The 23,756-nt window shown below is 48.3% G+C and overlaps 1 protein-coding gene across 1 annotated transcript in view; it reads right to left on the bottom strand.

Moving 5' to 3' along the window:
* The window catches only part of ALPK2 (alpha kinase 2), an 89,590-nt gene that overhangs the window by 61,642 nt on the left and 4,192 nt on the right, over positions 1–23,756 (bottom strand). The window contains exons 2-3 of the mRNA XM_054583735.1: positions 16,945–17,072; positions 13,910–14,027 (exon numbers count right to left, since the gene is read on the bottom strand). Of these exons, the coding sequence (XP_054439710.1) occupies positions 13,910–14,027; positions 16,945–17,053 (227 nt within the window). The 5' untranslated portion in view covers positions 17,054–17,072. The remainder of the gene's footprint in view (positions 1–13,909; positions 14,028–16,944; positions 17,073–23,756) is intronic.

The following is a 23,756-nucleotide window of genomic DNA, read 5'->3' on the forward strand; positions in this document are numbered from 1 at the left end:
AAAAGTGGATTCCCCAGCTCACATTGCTGTTCTTTTGTCTCCTGAAGGTCCTTTCTCTGCTCCCCAGAGAACTCTCCCAACAATGGTAAAATTGCTGAGACTCAAACTGTGCAATATGGCCGAGCTTCCTGAACGCAGAGCTCACAGGAGAGGAAGCTGAAACTATTGGCTGGAGGTAAGATTTGGAATCTTCTCGGGATTTTAGATGTTATTCTATTTTATTATGTATTCCACTGATGAGTGGAAGAAAGCAAGATCTGGGAGGGAATGTCTGCAGCCTTCGCCTGTGGAGCCAAGAATGCAGGGGTGAGGAGCCTCCGCATTTGCCTCCTTGCCTCCCCACCCCACCGCCACGTGGCTATGAATTCTCTGAGCCTTGCCTTCCCATGCACCAGGAAGCAGGGCAAAGGCTCGGCTCAATAAATACTGACGTGATGACATCCATGTCCTGACCGCAACCATAGCGCCAGGTGAAGGTCAATATTCTCTTACACCAAGTGTCTGTATTTATTACTTGCCTAACTGCTGCTATCAATTTTATTAATTGATTTATTCAGAATAACTAAAAGAATAGGAAAGGGTTAGGCTGTTCATGCCCAAAAGCTTTGTTGGTCACGGAGATGGGAGAACTCTAATGCTGGAAACATACAGAATTTCTGGATCCTATTCTCTCCAAGCAGCGAGATGCATTTCGAAATGGATGAGAAGATTCCTCATACACCTACCACTTTATTCAGGTGTTTAGCCAATAAAACAGACATAGTGACCCCACATCTGAAGAGTGGAGAGGGGTCTTGAGCTGTGCCACTCCGGGGCCTGTCTGCCTGTCCCCCTCTCTGTGCCCTTCCCCCACTCTGCTCTGCACCCAGGGGCTGACCCCTTCTCGTGTCTCTAGCTGCCAGGACCCCTGGCTTCCTGCTGCGTGTGGCCAGAGAGTCGTAGGAGATGGGAGGGTGGAAGGGAGGAGCCAGCCTCAGGTGGCATTTGTAGCAGGCTCCCCCTCTTCAGTAGCTCGAGGACCCACAGGACAGGTCCACCAGGGTTCTAGCTTCTGCCCCGTGCCCTGTGACCAGTGACCCAGAACTAGGAGTGCTTCTGCGTCCTTTTGTCACTGCAACCTAGGATGTGGTGTCTTCCTACTGACCTAATCTCGGGGTGACCTCACTGGGGAAGTGGTGAGCTGAAAGATAAGGCAGCTGCATTATTTACTGTTTACATAGCACACTTTAGAGAGTGAGAGGCGACATACTTAGTTGTTATATCAAGACCACAGGCAGAAGCTGTGGCCACGCCAGGGAAACGGAGGCTGACCCAGGCAAATCAGGAGGCATGGTCGCCCCCCAGGAGGGGGCAGGGCCTGGTTCGTGGAAGATCTTTCCCTCCCAGAATGGGGGGTTGAACGTCAGGCTCCAGTTCACTGGGAAGCAGGTCAGAGCAGCCGTCTTGGGGTCGGGGGGGAACAGTTGGAAATCCTCTGGGAGATGCTTGCCACGCCAGCACACTGTACAGGGAAGCTGATGAGGCCCGCAGCCTCTGCTTGAGCAAGACCACCCCATATCCCACATGTCCTGTGGCCCCCCAACTGTATAAGCCCACACACTGCAGGGGGCGTGAGAAGGGACCCTGGAAAGTCCCCCGAGGGGACCTGCAGATGTGCCATTGAATCCCCAAAGGCACAGCTGAGGCAGGGGGTGGTGCTCTGGCAGGAAAGGGCAGGTCCAGGAGGCCTGGGTTTTCAGGGAATGAAGCCAGGAGCTTGGAACTTGAGCCCAGTTGGGGAAGGATTAAACGTTGGCTGGGTAGGGAGCAGGGGAGGGCGTCTTGGGCTGATGTCCCAGAGCTGGAACCAGCAGGTCATGTGCAAGGGGCAGCAAAGAAATGAGCTGGCATGGGGTCATTGAGGGTGGAGCTGGTGGGCAGGGGCCCGGAGGACAGGGGCTCTGGGCTGGCAGGCACTGAGTTCTGCTCGGGGTCACGGCATCCGAGTCAACTGCAGGGGACAGTCCACTGTTCTTCTCGACTCCAGTGCAATTCTGAGGAGCTTGGAGAGGTATCCTGCAAATCCGGCGTGGCCTAGAGGTGAGGGGCAGATGTAGTTCCCAAGCTGTTCACCTAACGTGTGACATTGGACAAGCTACTACACGGCTTGGGACGGAATTGTACCTACACCAGAGGTGACATGAGAATTAGGGGAGTGAGTTCCCTTAAAGTGTTAAAGCAGAGCCTGGCCCTCGGTAAGCACTAAATCAGTAGCCCTCAGCCCTGGCCGACCGTTAGACTCACTTAACAGCTTTTTAAAAGTACCAGTGCCAGAGGATTTTCAGGGCAGAAACTGCCCTGTATGGGACTACACTGGCAGATACATGGCATGATACATTGGCCCAAACCCACGGAATGCGCAACACCAAGGGTGTACCCTGATGTCAACCATGGACTTCGGGGGATCATGATGTGTCAATGGAGGCTCAGCGATTGTAACAAATACCCCACTCTGGTGGGTGATGTTGATAGTGGAAGAGCCTGCGTAGGGTTGAAGGGAGCAGGGGATTGTATGCAAACTCTGTCCTTTCTGCTCAGTGATGTTGAGAACCTAAAACCGCTCTTAAAAATGAAGTCTGTTTAAAAAGGGGAAAAATACCAGTGCCAGAGCCCCACCAAAAAAAGCAACTAAGCAGCATGGTGGGGTGAAGGGGTTCGCCATGGGCACTTCTTGAGGTCCTCGGTGACTCCAATGGGCGGCTAGAGCTCTGAGGCCCTGAGCTAAGCGGCCATCAGCTCTTGTACGCATGTGGTGCAGGAGAACCCAGGCAATAATGACAGAGGAGGGACCTTTGCCTGGGCCTATAAGGAAAGCGACTTCCTTGCTCTAGTTTGGCACAAATGCACTGAGCTTTTGACAGGTTTTTGAGCCTCTGGGAGCAAGGCAGGCTGACCAGATGTTTTTTAAACAAGAAATGAGCGAAGTGACTTCAGAAAGGAAGACATTCTTTGGCATTACTAGTCTCAGGCTTAGCTGACAGACGGTTGACTGCCCCCTCCCCCCACCTACCAGTAGGCCATCAAGTTAGCATAGTGTCCCAGACTGTCTCCAGGAGTCTCAAGGGGCATTGTAACAATAGCAAAGCTCCTAGATTAAATTGTAAGTCCATCTGTGAAAGACAGGGCATCTTGAAAGCAGAACAGAAAACAATGTGCCACTGGCCACTGGCTCAGAGGACCCAGAGCGTTTCTGTAAGAGCAAGTTTACTTAGAAGCCTGAAGGACTAATACACTCATTCATCAAACAGCCGGCATGCCCAAAAACAAACTTGGTTTTCCTATCCAAACCTGCTTCTCCTCTCAAAAAAACCCTTAGAGGTGGCTTCACCTGCATTCACATGCTCATGAATCACCTGGGAGCTCATTAAAACTCAGAATCTGATTGGCCAGGTCAGGGCTGGGGACCAGGAGTCTGACATTCTAACAAGCTCCCCAGGAGCTGCTGGTCTAAATCAACTTCAAGTGGCAAGGTCTTCTAGCCGCTTCCTGCTCTGGGACTCCAAGTGTCTACGAAGAGGGAAAGTCCCTTTGTTCAAGACAGAAAAAATATCAGCTGTCACTTGACTTGCTGCTTAATTTGAGATGAGTTCCCAGCTCACCCCACATGCCACTTGGTGGGTGGTAGAGTTGGTTTTGCTTTCTGAAAACACTAATTGCTGGGCTCAGTCAGGGGAAACGCGCAAAACCAGACCCGGGGACGGCTCTGTTCAAAGCCGCCTGGCAGACGGGTCAAGGAAGAAGCCTGTCACGATTTAATTGCTTCCCTTGGCCTATGGCTCTGTGGTCAGAGCCTCATGCTGGCTGTGTCCCTCTTTGTCATCTTCACTGAGCCATCACGCTGCCTCTGCCTTGCTCCCATCTCCTGGTGCCTGCTGGGTGAGCAGGCGTGGGGACAAGCAGTGTGACAGGAACTCATGGAGCTGGCCTGGTGACAGGGAAGAGCAGCCCCATGTTGGGGGGGAGGCCGCTCAGGCCTGGCAAGGAGGACAAGTCCCGGCTCTGCTGGAGCAGCAGCCCAAGAAATGGGAATGACAAGGAAAGGAAGGGGGGCAGGGCGGGCATAGTGACTGGAAGCTCAGGCTCCCTGGAGCTCAATGAGTGACAGTGTGGCCTTCTCCTACAGCCCCTGTGGGGGGCTGTTTAACATATTTCCTGACTTCGCAACCCCCTCAGGTGGTTTAGCCTCTAAAGCGCCACTGGGGGGACCGCTGTCGTTCAAATCGCTTCCCCAGCTTCAGGGGGCTGCCCGTGGAACGACGCTGCAGGGGGGACAAGTTCTCTCTGACCCTCTTTGGGCCCCTGGCTGGGTCTGAAAATTAAGCCAACAAGGACAGATTAATGGGAGAAAAGCATACACATTTTATTGAATTTATACACGTCCATGGGAGCTTTTACAAGGGAACAAAGACCTGAAGAAGTGACCAGAGCAGGCAGCTTTTAAACCTTTTAGACAAAGAAACGATGACTGTGTAAAGAATGGACAAGACAACAGGGTTTAGGCCAGAGGCAGTAAAGGGTGAGGAAAGAACTAGGAAGACTGGTGTTGGTTTAACAAGGTTTGTTTGTACAGATCTATTGGCTCCGAATTCCCCGTCTCTGGTGATAAGAATGTCTTGCCTCCCTGGACGCGTTATGACCTGTTTCAGGGAGTCTCTGGTGATAAGAATGTCTTGCCTCCCTGGACGCGTTATGACCTGTTTCAGGGAAGAAAGGAAAGGGGGTGGGCAGAGCAATCTTCCGGCTTCTTTTTTTCCTTAATCCTCACCCAAGCATATGTTTAATGATTTTAGAGAGAGAGGAAGGGGGAGTGGGGAGAGAGAGAAACATCAATGTGTTAGAGAAACACTGATCAGTTGTCTCTCATACAACCCCAACCACAGACTGAATGCACAACCCAGGCATGTTCCCTGAACAGGAATTGAACCAGCAACCTTTCAGTTTGCAGGACAATGCCAAGCACATAGAGCCACATGTCCAGGGCTCTGACATTTTTTAAAGAATCCCTTCCACCAAAGGTATTTGATATGTCAGGTGCCATATTTTGGGGTAGCATGTTCAGAACCCCATCAGCTCTTTCCCCTCCCCTCAGGTCGAGGCTCAGTGAAGAACGTAACAGAAGCACTAAATGTGTTGTTTGATTAATTCATCCCACAAATCGGTAGTGAATGCCTGTTGAGAGCCAGGCCCTGAGCTGGGCGCTAGATGGACGGCAGGGAACAGATCAGACAAGTCTCTGCTTTGATGGAACTCACATTTCAGCTGGGGGAGACTCACAATGAACAAAAACACAAATGACTATATATCACGACTGGAAACAACCCAAATGTCTGTCACAGGTGAACAGAGCAACAAATTCTGGCAAACCCAAACAATGAAACACCGAAATACCGCTCAGCAACACTGTGATATGCCAAACAACACAGATGATTCTCAGGAAAGTTATGCCGAGTGAAAGGGGCCAGATACAAAACAACATGTGCGCCATGATTTCATTTACATAAAATTCTAGAAAAGACTAGAAAAAACTAGTAACTCATCTCCAGTGACCAGAAGCAGAATGGCTGTCATGTGAGGATGGGTGGGCAGACAGTGGTAGGAAAGCAGGTTTGCCAAGGGACACTGAAAAAAATCTTTTGAGGGTGTTACTTCTGTTCACTGCCTTGGTGATGGTGATGGTTTCATGGGGGTGCGCGTGTGTCAAAGCCCAGCCGAACTGAACCCTTCAAATATGTGCAGTTTGTTGTACATCGATTACACCTACATAAATCTGTTAAATATGAGTGTGTATACATACACACATACAATGTCATGTGCTATGTGAAAAATATAGCAAGTTCAGAAAGAAAGGATATGTTGGGATCAGATGGTGCTACTTTAAATGGCTGGTTGGAGAAGGGCTCAGTGATCAGGTGATTTTGAGCAGAAACCTAAAGGAAGTAAGAGAACTTAGTTATGGACTATCTGGGGAAAGAACATTCCAGGCAGAAGGAAGAGCATGGGCAAAGGCCCTGTGGCGGCATGCTACTAGGCCTGATTAACACCTTTGAGCTCTGTAGCGGCTCAGAAGTGAGTTAATGTTCAAGATCTGTTCTAAATAATTGCCCCAAGCTTCACTCAGTCTTCCATCTATCCTACCTACCCAGGTAGAGTCCATGTCTTTGGTCTGAGCCTGGCTTCTCAGCACCTATAGAAGCAGCAGCCACACTAGGCCATCTCTGGAATCTGAGTACAGAGATCTGTTGGGCCCCATCTTCTCTGAAATGGGCAGGTAGCCTGATTCCACTTTCAAACTCTCATGACCGAGAGTGACTATGTCTAACAAAACACAGGAGACCTCAGTGTAAAAAGAGTTAACACTTACTTAGCATTTGCTGAGTGCCAGGCACAGTTCAGAAAAGCCTTATGTGGATTATTTCACTCTTCACCCAACCCTGCCAGGGAAATAGTATTATTATTTCCACTCTATAGATATAGAACTGAGGCAGATAAGCAACATGCCCAATTAAGAAGTAGGGCCAAGACTTGAAACCAGTCAGTATAACTAAAGCCAGCCCTCTTAAGTATCCACATACACTCTCACAGAGAGCTGAAAAATCTCTTGATTCTTAGCCAGTAGGCCCCTCTGGGCATCTTCCATATTTGGGGTAATCCTAGGGCCTGAATTGTGTTCACCTAACTTTCATATGTTGAAGCTATAACCCCCAAGGTAATGGTATTTGGAGATAGGGACTTTGGAAGGGATTAGGGTTAGATGAGATTATGAGGGTGGGGTCCTCATGCTGGGATTAGTGGCCTTTTATAGGAATAGATACCAGAGCTGGCTGGCTTGCTAGAGCACTCTCTCTCTCTATCATGTGAGGATACAGCCAGAATACAGCTCTCTATAAGCCTGGCAGAGTCCTCATGAGAGCCCCACCCTGCTGGTTACCCTGATCTCAGACTTCCACTCTCAAGAACTGTGAGAAATCTATTTCTGTTGTTGAAGCCCCCAAGCCTGTGATATTTTTGAGCTAAAACAGGCAGGGTCAGGAGCACAGGTTGAGCCCATCTTGGGTTCCTCTGGGGCTCAGGTGTGTCTGCAGGAGGTCCTGGGAGGATCCAAAGCATTGCCCCAAGCATGTATGGGGCTGATGTCTCAGGCACTGAGGAGCTGAAGGTGCTGGGACTGGCCCAAGCTTAGAGTTTTTGGAAAAGGGAGCTGCTGCCTGCATTTTGGAGAGAGGGTAAGAAAGCCAGGCAATCAGAAGGGACAGAGTCTGGAGCAGACAGAGAGGAGGCATGGGATCCAAGGCAAACAGCAGTTCACAGAGAACTTTGAGACAGAGCCATGGGAAGACAGAGCAGGGAGGCAGGAACAGGAGAGGCTTCGGGGCGATGGTGCCAAGGTCGGGGGCAATTTCATGGGAGGCCCTCAGCTGAGCTCATGACAGACAGAAAATAGGGCTGGCTGGTCAGGACAAAGACACATGTTCTTAAACCAAACCTTGCTCTTGGTCCTGTGTCCCCTGACCCCTCCCCTCAGACTTGGAGCAAAGCCCTTCCCAGGTCTCACAAGGCCCAATCTGGTTCCAGCTCTGCCCCTAACTGTCTGCCTTTGTCAAGTGGCTTCTGTATGATGTTCACCTTTAATGAAGAAGTCAATCAATGATCGCAAGTGCCAGTGCCCTGGTTCCTACATCAGCGAGGCTCCCCACCTTGTCAGTCCTCAGAAATGTCAGGCCATGGTGCTGTGATTACAAAGACTGAACCCCAGGTAGCCCTCAAACTGGTCTGCTCTGAGTTCTCGGAAGGTGTCAATGGACTGGCATTTTCAGCAACATTCAGTGCATGTCTAGTTTCCAATGATCAGTTCACCTTTCTCAAGCTGCCCCAAGGCCTTGGGAGAGGCTCTTGGGTGATTCTATCACCTGCCTCCAAACTAACATTGATTTGCCCTGACAGCAGCCAGTGGGAACAACCCTCAAGTTCTGTCCCCAGGAAAAGATGAGTGATCACTCAGGAGAAGCTGAGTGTCCCAGGGCATCTCCCAGAACTATTCACGCCTCTGAGACACTTACTACCAAATCAGAACCAGAAAGTGACGACGGGCGGTGGATTCCGACATGAGCCTATCACTCCGGGAACGGAACGGCAGTCTCCCGTGAGACCCTCAAGACTCATTCAAGAAACACTCCAGACAGGTCTGAGCAATGGCTAGGATGGCACCTGCTGAGTCCATTCAGGAAAAATGACGTGGCCTGGGCTGTGCTGGGAACACAGAGGCCTTCTGGGTGCCGGAAAGTTCTATCAGTCATCCTTAAGACTTATTACACCTACTTAAGCTCACAGGAACACCAGGTTCACAAAATGCTTTCCAACCTTGGATTAAATGCCTTTTCCGTCTTCGCCAAGACACATCAAGATTAAGTCATCTTTATTTCTACCCAATGATTCCTTGATCAAACACGTTAATTATATTTTATCTTCCAAGAGGGAAATAGTGAAGAGGGACACTGTTGCCAAACTAATCTACCTTCCTTATCTCCAAATTGTCCTATTTCTAGTCAGTTCAGTGTGGGGAACCTGTCCAAAGTGCAAAAAATATTATTGATAGAGTATTCTAAACTGTTTGCATGTGTTGGCTTCATCCCCACACCAACCCTATAATGTAGGTACTAGCATTATCCCCATTTTGCAGACGAGGAAACTGAGATACAGAGAGGTTAAGTGACTTGCCCAAAATGATATGGCGTATAAGAGGTAAATCTGGGATTTAAGTCCAGACAACTTGGCTTCGGAGCCTTGCTCTCCATGGTGGAAATAACCTCCTGTCCTTTGAAAGTGAACTTGGTGGTGACAGTTCTACCTTTTGCACAATGTGTGTGCCTTGAGGCGTTTCTTGGAGGAGTGGAGGTATTTCTAACTGGCTCACCTACACTCATCACCCAGGCTCACTCACCACCAATACCTCATGTTTTTAGATGCCTGCAGGCATCTAAATCACGGGCGGACCCCTGCAGGGGTCGAAGTCTTTGACTGAGACAGTTAGGACTTAGGAATGACTCTCTGCCCGCTACAAACCAGAGTGACCTTGGGAACGTTCCACAGCCTCCTGGGGTCTGTCTGTCCACCACGATGTCACAGGGTCCACCTTCCAAAAACCATACAGACAGGGCTTCAGATACAAACACATGTGACTAAACAGCCTCGCTACTTGTGTCCAGGTTACACCTGTCCTGTTAAACATCCGCTTCCTTCTCGTCTTTGAAAGTTCTCCACTGATTCTGAGACTTTTCAACACTATTCCCGTACAGTGATTCTGGCTCTAAACTCAACTGGTGTGACGAGCCAGGACAGGGTGATTCTGGGGACAATACGCTATCAGGGAGCGGGCCGTAAAATGATATTAACTACTAGCCAATAATGACTAACATTTGTCTTAGGTTGCCACGCGCACTTTTCCAATCATTTTGCATGAATAATCTCATTGAAATCACAATTTTTTCTTTTACTCAGGAAGAAAGCGAATCGCAGAAAAGTTAATTGACTTGCTTAAGGCCACACAGCTAACAAGTAGCAGAGCACAAAAAAAGGAAAAGTGTGGCTTTTGAGGAAAGACCTGGAGAGTTTTGTTATATCCAAACACATGAGGCTGTAGGAGACACAAAAGAATAGAAATCCAGGCCCCACTCCCCGGAGTTGACCTTCTAACAGAGAGGACATAAACGAAGCAGAAGTCACTAACTTAATGCAACCGGTGTTTATTGAGAACATGCTATGTGCCCGTCATTCTGGGTACTGGGGAGACAGCAGCCTCACGGAGCATGTAGTGTATTGGGGAGACAGACAGAAACCAAATAAAAGAGCGTTATAAAGAAAAATGGCATGAGACAAGTGCTGAATTGTTTTATAGAAGGTGATTCGAGAAGCTTCCTCTGCGACAGTAATAGCAGTGAGACAGTACATGCTTGGGAAAAAGCAGCCGTTTGCAGGAGTCTGGGCTGGCCCATGGGACCCTGGGGGCTGGGCACCTGTGTCCCACATGGGCCGGACAGCAGAGCGGGAGAGGGGCCTGTTCCGGCCAAAGGGATCGGAGTGGGCACGCAGGGCTGGGCAGGGTGCCGGTGAGAGGGGCCAGCGGCTCCATGCCCACCACACAGCACGGGGGCGGGAGGGAAGGGAGAAGAGTTTGGAAATGTACATGTGTAGGAAATGCTGGAGAAGGACAGGTCTTCTACCACCTAATGTCTCTCATGCTAGACCTTGACCCCTCCTCCTCCTGCGTTTGTCGAGGCTCAGCCTCCAGTCCGGTCTCAAACTATAGTCACAGGGATGTTCTCAAAAAGGCAAACGTTCTCATCTATGAGCCTCAGCTGCCTCCAAACTCCTTCATAGACTGGGTATCATTTTTGGGAGGAAGGGGCAGACTCCTTCACTATGGTGTCTGGGGCCCTCCGGGTCCAGCCCCACCTGCCCTCCATGCCTCTCTCTCCCTCAGACTGCTCAGCCTCCAGGAGCCCTCCCTGTACCTGCCAGGGACCAACTGCCCTGAGGAGGGGGCATTTCCCCCGGCCTTTGTCCCCACCGGGTCTCTGCAGGGGCTGCCCCAGCCCAGCTGCCCAGCTGCTGCCAGGGCCGAGCTGATGAGAGAGCCAGGGGGCAGCTCCACCCCCCCCCTCTAGTGCAGGCAGCCCTGCCCCCTCCACCCACTCTCCCTTCCCCTCCCTCCTGCCCCAGCTTGCAATCTGTGCTCCTCTCAGCCCCGCGGGACTTTGCAGAGAGGAGAGCCTCTCTCTAGGTGTGGGTTCCTGGACTGATTTTTATCTGTTGCTTTGCTGCCTTTCTTTAAATTGTGTTCAGCAGAGACCACAATTCCCCGTCTGTGTGCCCCGTCTCGGAGCCTGCTTTCACTATGAGGTAGAAAACGTCTATATGCATTTTCTTCTCCTCTTCCCAACCCCCACAGCATTTGAAAAAAAATTATCTTTCATGCTAGAGTGCAAATCATGCTGTTATTGGTGTTTCCTGAGCTTGGAATGTTTTCTTGGCTTTCCATTCCTCTTGCCTGCCAAGCACACTTGACCTGTGGAAACGTAAAGGTCACGCCAGCACTAGCCAGTCTCCTCTAAGCCACCTCATTTGCCCCAAGCACAGCACACAGTCTCAGGAGAGGGGGATGGTATGAGGGGAAGGAGCAGAGGCCTGTAAATATGGCAGCAGGGTTCCTGGCCTCCAAGCAGAGCTGCAGATTAATTGTTAAACCAGAAAGCGCCCTAAGGGAAGACAGACACAGCTTTCAGGTACCTTTGATCACAGATTTAGTGACCCAAAGACTAAATCTAGGGAGACAAAGGAAAATACTTTTCTTCCGGGGAACCAGGAGCTAATATGGTGGTTTATAGCGCGTTGACAATGGCAAGAAAATGTTAGACTAATGTTATAACAATTAACTCCATTTCTGAAAGGCATTTGCACAAAACAGCATTCATTTTCCTAACCAGGATTTAACAGACTGATAAAAGTTGACCTGCTTGGCAGATGAATGTTTTAGATGTCAAGCGTTCTTTCATCTCAGGCAACCCACTGGAATCACCAGGGCTTGGACCAAATTAGTCAAGGGGTAGAGGCCAAGCATTAATGGATTTTAAAAGCTCCCCAGGCGATGCTAAAGGGCAGCTACAGTTCAGAACAACAAGTGTAAAAAGTCAGAACGGTCAAAGATCGTTAGTACCCAGTGCATTTACTACTGAGCAGGAAACGGAGCCTACCGTGTGCCCTACCACTCTTCCTTGCATCGGGCCTGAATGCTTTCCCCAGGAGGTGGGCTACTTCTCAAAATGGCAGGCCAGGAGTCTGGAAGGAGTGCGTTCTGTCACATCACATCTTTAATTTTACCTAAACCACTGCCCCGCTGACTTCCGAGCAGGGCATGGGAATGCCCTGCTCCTTCCACAGCACAAGTTCCCTTCCCAAGTTTCTCGTCCAGGTGTCTGGAGTCAGAGCTGGGGTCGCTCCCATTCCAACCTACCCCTGAGGCTTCACCGTGGCCTTTTCATTCCTCTGCCCCTTAACCCCCAAAGACCCTACAGATATTTGTTTTGCCTAATTTCCTGGTCCTGCATAAACAGCAAATAACGTTAATAGCAAATCTTAATTCTTAAATGGCATTCTGTGAGTTAGAGCTTCTCTTCTGGCTAAAAGGTGAGTACAATATTTTATCTTAGTGTGAGACTAAAATTGATCAATCAAAACACATGTATTGAATGCTCAGGTGCATTGAAAGGCAAGGGCAAAAAACGAAGATGTACAATATATAAGATCCCCAGGGATCTTACCATCTAGACCAGGTGGGTGACAAACTATAGCACCTACCCTGCCAAATCTGGCCCCCTCCTGTTTGCGTAAATGAGGTTTTATTGTAACACAGCCATGCTTTAAAAATATATATATATAATAGTTCCTGCCTCTAGGAGGCGCACTGTCTACTGACCTGTCCATCACTCCTGAAAATAAATGAGCATCTGAAACGAAGCCCATGGAAAGGAGAGGAAAATGGTTGAGGCTGGACAGCTCCATAGGTCACTATTGTAAAACTGCCTGCAAACCATACAGGTGGATTCTAAGCTGAAGGGGGTGAAGAGGAGAAAGGGGCAGGCCTTGGCAAAAAAATGGAAAAGAAGAAGTGAAAACCCAATTCATGGACAATGGAGCAGCGAGCAGCAGGTGGGCTGCCTCCCAGTATATTGAAGTGAGGGGAAGAGGCATGATTTGTTCACCATTTGTCTTCCACGCTGAACTCCAGGTTGTATGAGGGTGCGGGCAGTGTTTATGTTGTTCACCTCTATTGCTAGAATTAAGCAACACGCTTGCCAAAGAGTAGCTGCTTGGTGAATACTACTTAAAGAATTAAATGTTAGATGAATAAATGGATGTCTTGGATATAAGGTCAGATATATTATAAACCAGGCAAGCAAAGCATTTCAACCATGATCTCTGATGTTACCTTGAAACGAAAGGGTGCATGGGGAGATAAGAAAGCTAGTGTGTATTGAACTACTCCTACACAACAAGCCTTTTACAAACCTTACATCATTTCATTTTCTTAGCCCCTCTTTATTTTATGTATGGAGAAACTGAGATTTGAAGAGGTTAAATAACTGGCCAACAACACACAGCCAGAAAACAGCAGTCAGGATCTGACCCAAGTCTTACTTTGTCTTGGATTCTCAGATTCAAGGCTATCACACACGGCCATGCCTACCAGTCACTGTCACGCCATGCCCTCCACCCTATCAGGGACATCGAGACCAGTTTGGTAGCAGTGGGGACCAAGAATACAGACTCCCACCCAGCTTCCAGCAAGGCAGTTCTCATTTTATCAGAGCTTCATCATCAGAGTTCATCAGAGTTTCCTGATTTCATCCAGCTAGTTCTTGCAGGAACAAAAAGGAATTGGAAACCGCTGTTCTGCACCGCGCTGCTTCCTAAACTAACGCCGCCGCTCATCTCCTGAAGGGTGATGGTCAGTCACTTCTTTCCGGTCTTACACAAGGAAGACTGGGTGACCATGCTGAAGTCCTTTTATGCCTCTTGACTTTCCAGAGAGAAGATTAAGTGAAAATATCATTTAATGAATGAAGATGGCTAGACCACCTTGAATGAAATTCTAGATAATTCCATCAATGGCAACAAAGAGGGGAGTGTGATTAGCTTCCAGGTAGACCCTCAGTGACTCGTGGCCGGATGCCTAGGCTGATGCCTGCCCAGAACGTCTAACGCTAGGACTTGAAAAGCAAAGAGCAGCCGATCTCATGACCTGACCTCCTCGTAACCAGCACATGACAGGATACAGGGCCCTTAGTAAACAGTCCACAGAGACTCATCCACTTACCCATAGAGATGTAACACATGAACATACTGATTCTCGAAGAATTCGTAACTGGAAGCAATGCTGCCCTCCTCTATGGTTTGACCGTTTTTATACCAAGTTACCTCTGGCTTGGGCTGACCTGAGGGTATAGGAATGAGAATATTCTTATTACATGACGTATTTTTACCAAAGAGACTCATAGAGCTATAAACAAGAATGGGTAACAATGGATAAGTCCTCAGGGGCACTGGAAAATCTCCCTTTTATTAATAAGAGCGCATCATTCAAGAAGCACTCCCGGGCACGCTATCTGCCGACCGTGTGCTGCGCAGGGCTGGGGCGTTCACTCGCACCTCTAGGAGCTATTAAGGGAAATTATCTAAAACTTGGAAATAAGGCAGAAATGTGAGTAGTATCTTCTTTCAATGTCATATGGGGGCAAAGGTCTACCTAAGAATTATTGAGGGGGATGTACTTAATTTCATTCAATAATTACTACTGAGTAAACTTCCAAGCGTTTGTGAAGTCACATGTAAACTTGGAGATTTTCATCCAATAGACCTGCAAATAATCTCTATCTGGAAGGAAAGAACCCCATCAGTGACGGTTCATTACCTTGAAGGGCGTTGACCGATGTTTTACCTAACCCGGCAGTCGTAACCTAACATTCCTTTAAGAAATGGTCTCTGAATACCTGATCCCTCAAATGTTCCTGGAGCAGGCCTTAACACTTTCTGGTTCCCTTTTTTTTTTTTTCAAAGAGTTCAAATAAAATCTTTGAAACGCTCATTTCATATTTGCACAGGAGTCACTTTATCTTTCTGAAAATTATACTCATATAGTGCTTAGAGGTAAGCGCAAGTTATGATGCAAAAGAGAGAACCAAGTGGATTCGCAAGTGCCATGGGATGACGGGGTCTGGCCTGCAGAGTTCCCTGCTTGGCAGGCTGTCGCGGTGCCTACATGACTCGGCTCATCCCAGGAAGTGACCTCCGCTTCCTCCCTCAGAAGGGGTTCCTCTTCCCTGGGGACCATCAACCAGAGGTAATGCTAATAGGCTAATGTGGAAGGGCCCCAGGAAGTCCTTTCACACTTTGGGATTTCTACCCACCCCCCCACCCCCTTGTGACGGGGCAGGAAGGTTTCCAGTATGTCCCAAAGGGCTTTCTTAGGAGCCTCCACATCATTGAAAAGGCATCAAAATGCACTAGGTATATAGGAGAAAAGCCTGGCATTTGGAAAAACACCCTGTCCTTAATCCCTCCTAGGAACATTCTTGTGTGTTCTGTCTTACATATCTCATGATTTTTGGAAAGCAACCCCAGAGGACCCGAAGAGAAGAACGCCATGTTCTTCTGGGGCTGCACCGTGGAGGGACCTGGGGCCACAGAGGGCCCACCTCTCCCTGTCCGCGGCTCATCTACTCTGGGGTCCCCCAGCTACACTGCCTCTGTGCCAACACCAGGAATGTGTCCCTCTTAGGCGCGTGTCCCTCTTAGCCTCCCCCTCCACATAGGCCCTGAAAAATCAGTCCCGGGAGCCGCCCGGCAGACAGGCCCGCATGCAAGGACAAGCCCTTCTCCAGCAGCTGTGTGGCTAAGTCTCTTTCAGACAAATGACTAACCCACCAGAAATGAGCTTCCTTGAAAAGCCATTGAGGTGCTGATCATCACTCATTTCTGCCCATTCTGATCGGCCTGTGTGCCCCTTTCAGACTGTTTTATTAGAGTCCTTCTTAGGGAGCATTTAACTGCTCTTTTTGTGTGTGCGCGTGACCTTTTTGAAGACAGTACACACGAGCGGGGCCTGGGAATTCGCCCTGATCTCAAGGATAGTGATGTTTCAGGCAGCTCAGGGCTCAGTGACTCTCCCAGCTTCTTCATGGCCGACTGGTTTTTTCCCTTGGGGCACAGATCTGAATAATCAGCCAGAAATGAGACTTGCACAGGGAAGTGGTATCTGGTACCTTGTGGGTGGTTTCTTTTTTTTCCTCCCAAACCTTTCCCCCCAAAATTCTACCCTTGTTTTTCAAGCCTACCTGCTGCAGGTTACAGATTGAGAGCCACCTTCACTGTTTCACAAGTGTCTGGGGACAAGTAATCGCGCATAGGGGACGCCCAAACACTGGGGCTTCCTGGGGAGACCAGGGGGCCCTACTCTGAAGGCTAGGGAGTGGGGGTGTGCCTGTCCCTCTATCTGAAGGGCTACAGACACACCCTGACAAACAGAGGGGCTCAGCTCTGGGCTCAGAGAGGCTGAGTACACATTCTGTACTCCCGCAACCAGACTGATGACCGGATGTTATTACAACTTCGGCTAAGGAAGCACTGCCCTGTCCCAGGCTGGTGCTCTCTCTGGGCTTAGAGAAAGGGATCGAGGGAGAAGAGGTTTCTGTCTGCTCTCAGGAAACCCCACTGGGGCCGCCGAGGTTTCAGGAATGGAGCCATAACCCCAGTAAGACAAGGTACAAGATTCCACTTTCCTGCCCAATTATCTTCTGTTTTCTTTTCATAAGTAAATCCTTTTCACCTCTGGGGATACAAATTCTGAGGCTCTGGGCTATTTGTCTTCCAAGCCAGGGGCAACCCCGGCACCAGCTTGTCCCCCACTAGCACCTGTGCCTGGGTTGTAACCTTTCACTGCTGACTAGCACGCTGGAGGGAGCCAAGCAGCAGGAACACAAATTTAGCCAGGTTTGGGATACCAATAAAAGAACAATGGGAGAGGAGTTCAATACATTGTCTGCAGTGACATTATTCATGCCATTCCTATGATGGCACAGGAAGTTATAGGTGGATTACCTAGAAAAAGGACCAGTGTGGAAGTTGCCTAACTAAGTACCACAACATGAAGTAAGGTTCACTAAAAGGTATCCAGAAAGTGACTCGAAGAAATCCTTTAGAAAAAAAAATCATAGAAGATTAACTCGCTCAACTGGCTACTTAGAATAAACTTCCCAAGTAATTTTCCCAAATGATGTTTCAATCATGCCTTTGTAAACCAAACAATCTGATCGGCAGGGAGACTTCAGAGGGTGACATGCTAGTGATGGTTACCAGATATTATGCAGCGAAGCACAGTGTCTGACTTCTCAGGAACTTTCTGGGAAAGCAACGTAGACAAGAAACAAAGCGGGCGCCTCGGGGGCCCTCCTGAGTCTGTCATCCTCTCATGCCATGTGAATCTGAAAAATAAAAATCCCCAGCATTACCATTCTCTCTGGATCTTCTCTGGCCTTCCCAGGAGTTGGAGAAACGGAGAAGGAGCGAGCATGGTGTTGTGCCCTGGGGCTTTTATACAAGGCAGGAGCTGGTGCTCACACCAGTGGGCAGGGTGGGCTGCGTCTCTCTCAAAGGCATGGGAATTCCCCTCGGCTGTGTTTAAGCCTCTCCTAGGGACACTGCTCTTCAGGCACTCCCCAGGGGACTCAGCTCTGCACCAGCACCAGCAATACCTGCACTAGGTGGGAGCCTGGGAAGCAAGGAGCGCCCTCTGCGCCTGCATGCAGAGCCCAGCCCTCTGTGAGCCAGCGGCACAGGGGCCGCTTGCTGGGGAAGCCTTGCTTTCCTCAGGGTGCGCTCCCTTGATTCATCAAGCTCCTCCTTTTCTCCTTCCCCTCCACCTTGTTTTCAGTAGACCTCTTCTTGTGACTCTGTTTTGCCACCTCTCTTAATTTCTCTCCTGAGAGGGGTCAGGAACCCCACTCACTGGTGACCCTTGGACAGGCTTTCTCACACACGCCACTGCTGATGCAGGGACCGGGTGCTTTGTGGCAAGGTCTGTCTTGTGCACTGTAGCATGTGTGGCCAAATCCCTGGCTACACTAGTCAACCTATCAGATTCCAGTAGCAGCGCCCCCCACCCCAAGTGGCGATAATCAAAAATGTCTGTAGACATTGCTAATGTCCCCAGCGGAGGGGTCAGCCCTGATTGAGAACCCCAGACTTGCCCAGACAAGGAGGGTTGGGGGGCAGGGAAGAGGCTTTCATGACTGGAAAACTCTCCTGCCCAGCAAGCAGCATAGGACTGCAGACCAAACCCAGGCTTTGTCACTTGCCAGGGACAAATCTACACCCAGCTCTGTCGCTTACCTAGTTGCGGTACTGAGCCTGGTTCCTCATCTGTAGAGGAAAATAATGATAATGTTCTAAGAATTAGAATAATGTATGTCAATGGTTTTCCAAATGGCAATCATTAGATTACGAAGAAAGACTTCACTTGTTTCAATTTCCTTTTCAGCTGTGGGTTACCACAATGATTTTTTTTTTAAGTGATTGACCAATTAATGTTGAAAAATCTCACCTGGTACAACAACCCTCTGTAATAATAATTTACAAGATATGACTTCTTCTGTCCCTACCCTCAGAGTCCACCACTGTGGATGGAGAGGGAAGAAAGGACAAATCGAGCTGTCAAGAACTGGTGTGACACTGAGGACCTTATGTGTCATCTATGACTCCTCCCCAGGTGACTGCTTCCTGACAGAGAGGTCCCACAGGTTACAACTCTGACGAACACACCAGTTGACTCACAAAGTTGGGTCAGTCACCAGAGGCACAGGGCGCTGACTATAAAGGAAAGAACAGTTAAGTCAGGCGTGTTTCATGTTTCGTGGCTCCTTGGAAGGTGAGAACCCATGAGGACAGATTTATCATCCTCTGCTAGGGATGGACAACCGACGTTGAGTTACTGACACTAGGTGAAGGGGCCGTGGTGAGGTTCACAGGCGACCTTGGAGAGAGAACGTGTTAACTACAAAGATGGCAATATTTGTGAGTTTTTGTTTCTCAGGTGTGTGCTTTCTTTACCTTTGCCCTGGCTAGGTAGCTCAGTTGTTTGGAGCATCGTCCTGTACACCAAAATGTTGTGGGTTTGAGTCCCAGTCAGGGCACATACCTAGGCTGCAGGTTCGATCCCTGGTCGCGGCACCCAGGGGAGGCAATGGACTGCTGTTTCTCATATCAATGTTTCTCTCCCTGACCCTTCCTCTTTCTCTAAAATCAATAAAACATATCCTCAAGTGAGGATTTTAAAATTTACCTTTAATTATATAAATTTGAAATGCATGCATTCGTATTCTTTTAAAAAACATGTAAAGGTAAAGTCTTCCATAAGCACTATCCCTCATCTCATTACTTTTATCCCTCATCTCATTACTTTCCCAAGAGAAAGTGTTTGCTGTCCTTTCAGGCATCTTTCTCTCCATTTACGTATATAAGCATGAACTGTATATACTTATCATGCAGTTGGCTTGTCTTATTTAATAGTCCGTCTTGGCAGTCTTACAAGGTCAAGCCAACCCATAAAGGGCTGCATCATTTTTTAAAAACTGCTCAATGATATCAGTGCTGAGTGGCATGGCAATACCGCACTTAACCCATCTGTTCTTGTGATGATGATGTATGTCTTGGCTGGAGTTTTTTAGACTGACAAATGTGTCTCAGAGGACAGCGAAGTACATGCCTCTTTGGGCACATAAGTGGTTCTTTAGATGAACTACCTGGAAATGGAGTTGCTGGGTAAAGGAATATTCACATATTGCTTTTTTTAAATTATTCTTTTTAAAGATTTTATTTATTTTTAGAGAATGGAAGAGAGAAAGGGAAACATCAATGTGTGGTTTGCTCTTGAGTGCCCCCTACTGGACACATGGACCACAACCCATACATGTGCCCTGACTGGGAATCAAACCAGCGACCCTTTGGTTTGCAGGCCGGCACTCAATCCACTGATCCCCACCAGCAAGAGGACACATATTACTTTTTGACAGAGACTCCAAATTGGACAGAGCCTTTAACACAATAGCAGAAGGATGTAGTGAGGAAGGGCCCAGATTCCTGGGTTCCAATCTTAGCTCTGCCACTTACTAGCTTCTCTTCACTCTGCCTCAGTTTCCTCATCTGCAAAACTAAGAGAGTACCAGTAACAACTGCATTTGACTATTAGGAAGATGAAGGGAATATGTATAAAGCTCTTCTGAATAGCATAGTAAGCACTATATAGTGTTAGCTGCTATCAGGAGCTTTGGGTTTAACATCAGCAAAATTACAAAAATATCTTCCTCTCAAACTGGAGGAGAACAGGGAGGACTTTATGGGAGAATCCTTTGAACATTTAAAGCTCCCGGTTGAAGCCAGGCTTTATTTTGGCTAATCTGCCCCCACGCAGACAGCAGGTGGCGTGGCTGCTGTCAACTGAAGGGGTCGGAGAAGAGCTCTCAGCTACATGCAGGTGACGGTAACCAGCTCTTCTGGATCCCCAGCTGTCTGAGTGCCTTCTCACTGGGGACAGGAGGGATTAGTTCTGATTACCCAGCCTAATCCAATGGCATTTGGGTTCCAAATTTGCCATGTGAGTTACTATAGATTTGGGTGCCACGCCCACTGCCACTTAATACCAGTCCCATACTAGTTAGGGGAAAAGTACCCTCCCAGAGAGAGGTTCTGGAAGTGTTGGGGGGTGGGAGGAGGGTGGAAGACCAGGCAGGGAAAGACAGCTACCGGGTCTGGGTTCCATTTCTGTGTCAGCCCCCAGGCTGTGCACTTCGTAGACATCATGGCATTTAATCCTCAGAGCTAACCTACCGGGGAGGTGTTCCTTCCGTGTCACAGACAGTGACTTGGAAGCTTAAGGCAACTTTAATGGGTTGATGTAACAAACCTAATTCCTTCCTGCCTGTAGGTGCCAGGGCTGGGGAAAGAGTCCAGGTACTGGAGCTCCAGCGAGGTGCTCTTTCTTGGGTATGATTTTAGGGTTGCATGTGAGAAACAGAGGCAAGGAAATAAGCCCTTATAAAGATGCTCCACATCACTAGTCATTATGGAAATGCAAATGAAACCACAATAAGAGAGCATTTCACACCCACTAGCCTGGCTGTCATAAAATCGCCAAATGTGGGTGAGGACGTGGAAAAAAACACCCCTCAAACAGGGCTGGTGGGAATGTAAAATGGTACAGATGCTTGGGAAAACAGTTTGGCAGTTTCTTAAAAAGTTAAACATATGTAAAAAGACCCAGAAATTCCACTCTTAAGTATGCACTCAAGAGAAATGAAACCATATACCCACACAAAGACTTGCATACAAATGTTCTTAGCGGGGTTATTCATAATTACCAAAAATTGGAAATAACCTAAATGTCCATTGGAAACAATCTGAATGCCTAACTAGTGAATAGATAGACAAAATACGGTATAGCCCTACAATGGAATACCATGGAATATTAAAAAGAAACAAGCTAGGATACATGGTCCCCCATGGACAGACCTCAAAAACATTGTCATTTCTACACACAGTAAAAGAAGCCAGGTACAAGAGACCACGTGTTATATGGTCCCATTTATGTAAAATGTCCAAAGAGGCTGCAGAGCCCAAAAGTAGATTAGCAGTTGCTGGAGGTGGAGGCAGTGGGAGAACATTAATTAACAATGAATGCGCACAAGGGGTCTTTCTGGGGTGATGAATTCTAAAACTGATCTACAGCGATGGTTGCGCATCTTGACCAAATTGCTAAACACATCACTGAACACTTACCCAGGATGCAAAGTATACCTCAATAAAGTTAATTTTTTAAATAGAGAAAGAAGGAGAAGACATTTAATAAGCACCTATTCTATTCCTGGCAGCATTGTTGTGAAAGCAGAAGCTTGGAAGTCACCTAAATGTCTCCCAATAGGAATTTAAAAAACAAAATAATAGAAACCTAGTTACAGTATATCTATACAATGGAATTTTTCATTTTTAGTAGCACTTGGTATTAAAAAATAAAGCCTGGCTTCAGTCGGGAGCTTTAAATGTTCAAAGGATTCTCCCATAATGTCCTCCCTGTCATTCTACCCTCCCTGTCATTCTACCCTCGCCAGGTGACTCAGCTGGTTGGAGCATCGTCCCATAGACCAGAAAAGGTTGTGGGTTCAGTCCCCCATCAGTGCACCTACAGGGTAGGGGGAAACTGATTGATATTTCTCTCTCACATCCATCTCTCTTTCTCTCTGCCTCCTCCCCCTTTCCTCTCTCTCTAAAAATCAATAAACATTTCCTTGGGTGAGGATTAAAAATGAAAATAATAATAATAAAGCAGTACTGTATGCACTGATATGGAATAGTCTCCAAGATAAATGGATAAGTGAGATGAACAAAGTATAGAAGAGAGTGTAGAGTATGCTATCACTAGTATAAGCAAAAAATAATAATGTCCCAATATGCTTACTTATACACAAAATGATTCTAGAAATGGACAGGAAACTGGTCGCCTGGTAGCCCCCAGGCCCAGGACCCAGAGGAAGGGAGGGAGGGATGCAACTGGGGACGGGGACGGCCTCCACATATCGTTCCAGGTGTTTTAAATTGATAAATGTGACCCAATATACGCAGGCGATTTAACTTTTAAATTTTAATAGCGAGCAGCTCCGCACGCCCCAAGGTGCACCTGGCACGTAGACACAGGGAACTGTGACACAGCTGTAGCTGTGATGCTGCGCTCAGGGTTTGTTTTGAGTTTTTTTTCTTTTTAAGGTGAAAAAGAAAGTCTCCCCCTGGCACTCCTCTCTGCTACTTAAAATCTGTGGCAGTTTCCAATCCAATTCTTTAAAGAGAGCTTCAAAAACAAAAACAAACAACAACAAAACCCACCTCCAGGTTAAATGAAACCTGTGAGAGAGGCCCTGAGACACAGGCAGGTTTAAGCGATTTTTCCAAGGACACACAGCTTGTTGGGAGCCGAGTCCATGAGTCCTGATTCTGATTTTCAGCTTACTATGTGGAGAGGGTATATTTCCTCTGCCTGTCTTTTATTCTTGTCCTCTCTCAAGGGAAAGATGAGAAAGAGAGGAAAGACCAAGAGGCTAGAAACGTAGGGCGCACGGCAGCGTTGTTAATGAGCCCAGCTTGTGTGAATTCACTGGTAAAAATCACTGTGGTCTGGGGTTGAATGTAGTGGGCTGAGCATTGTGTCCAATGTAGACCTGTGTCCTCAGTGGTGTCACCAACCCTCTCTGGCTCCTCCTCGCTTGTCTGTCCTCTATGCTCCACGTTCTCCCAGGGTCCCTGGGTCCTCCACGTCCTTCCCACCCCCGGGAAAACCTGAGCCACTCCTGGCTCAGAACGTTGGAGAACGTTCATGTTAAATGGGACCAAGAGGTGAGGCACTTCCCTGTGGAATTTCGGGCAGGGCCCGTGGAGGGGAGCACCTGGGAACTGTCCGGTTCTCCTCTGCACCCCTCCCTGCCCTGTCGGGGGCAAGGGTGAGCCCACCTGCGCGGTAGGAACTGAGCCTGGATTTATTATACTGAACAGACCACCTCTCAGTGAGTCTGCTTAAAGGAGGTCAGCAGTGGGGACGGGGGCTTCACACAGTGTCAGCCTTGCCTTCTACCTATCATCCTTCAACCCGGACAGTCGGAGCTCTTAGAAAAAAACTTTTTATTTTTGTATCCATTTGCCCTGTTTTCTGAATTTTTTTAAATCGTCCTTTAGCTAGTTTTCTTTAGCAAAGTGTGCCTTAGCGACTAGAAGCACCCCAGCCAATGAGAAGGACTTGGGGAGGAAGGGAGCGCTGCACCCAAGGCTTCGTTCCCTTCAATGGCAGGACCATCTTCACATGCCTGAGCTGGAGTTTACAGCAGTCCCACCCTAAATCTTTACAGCATGAAGCTGCCCGTGGCTAACCAGATCACTAAGGGTTGAGATGGAATGACTTTAGAGGCCTTGCTCCCGCATGTCCCAAACCTCCTAAAGAGGCCATTTCCCTTGACCTGCTAACTCCATTCCAGTCCCTCCCACTGCTCAAGCCTGGTGAGGGGTGGGCTTGTCCTTGCCCTTCCTGCTTTGTGGGTGCTGATTGGTCTAGATTGATTAAGAACTCTTGCTTA

Source organism: Pteronotus mesoamericanus, unplaced genomic scaffold, assembly GCF_021234165.1.
Source record: "Pteronotus mesoamericanus isolate MK-2021 breed Mesoamerican mustached bat unplaced genomic scaffold, CSHL_Meso_final contig_74, whole genome shotgun sequence".
NCBI classification, from domain to species: Eukaryota; Metazoa; Chordata; class Mammalia; order Chiroptera; family Mormoopidae; genus Pteronotus; species Pteronotus mesoamericanus.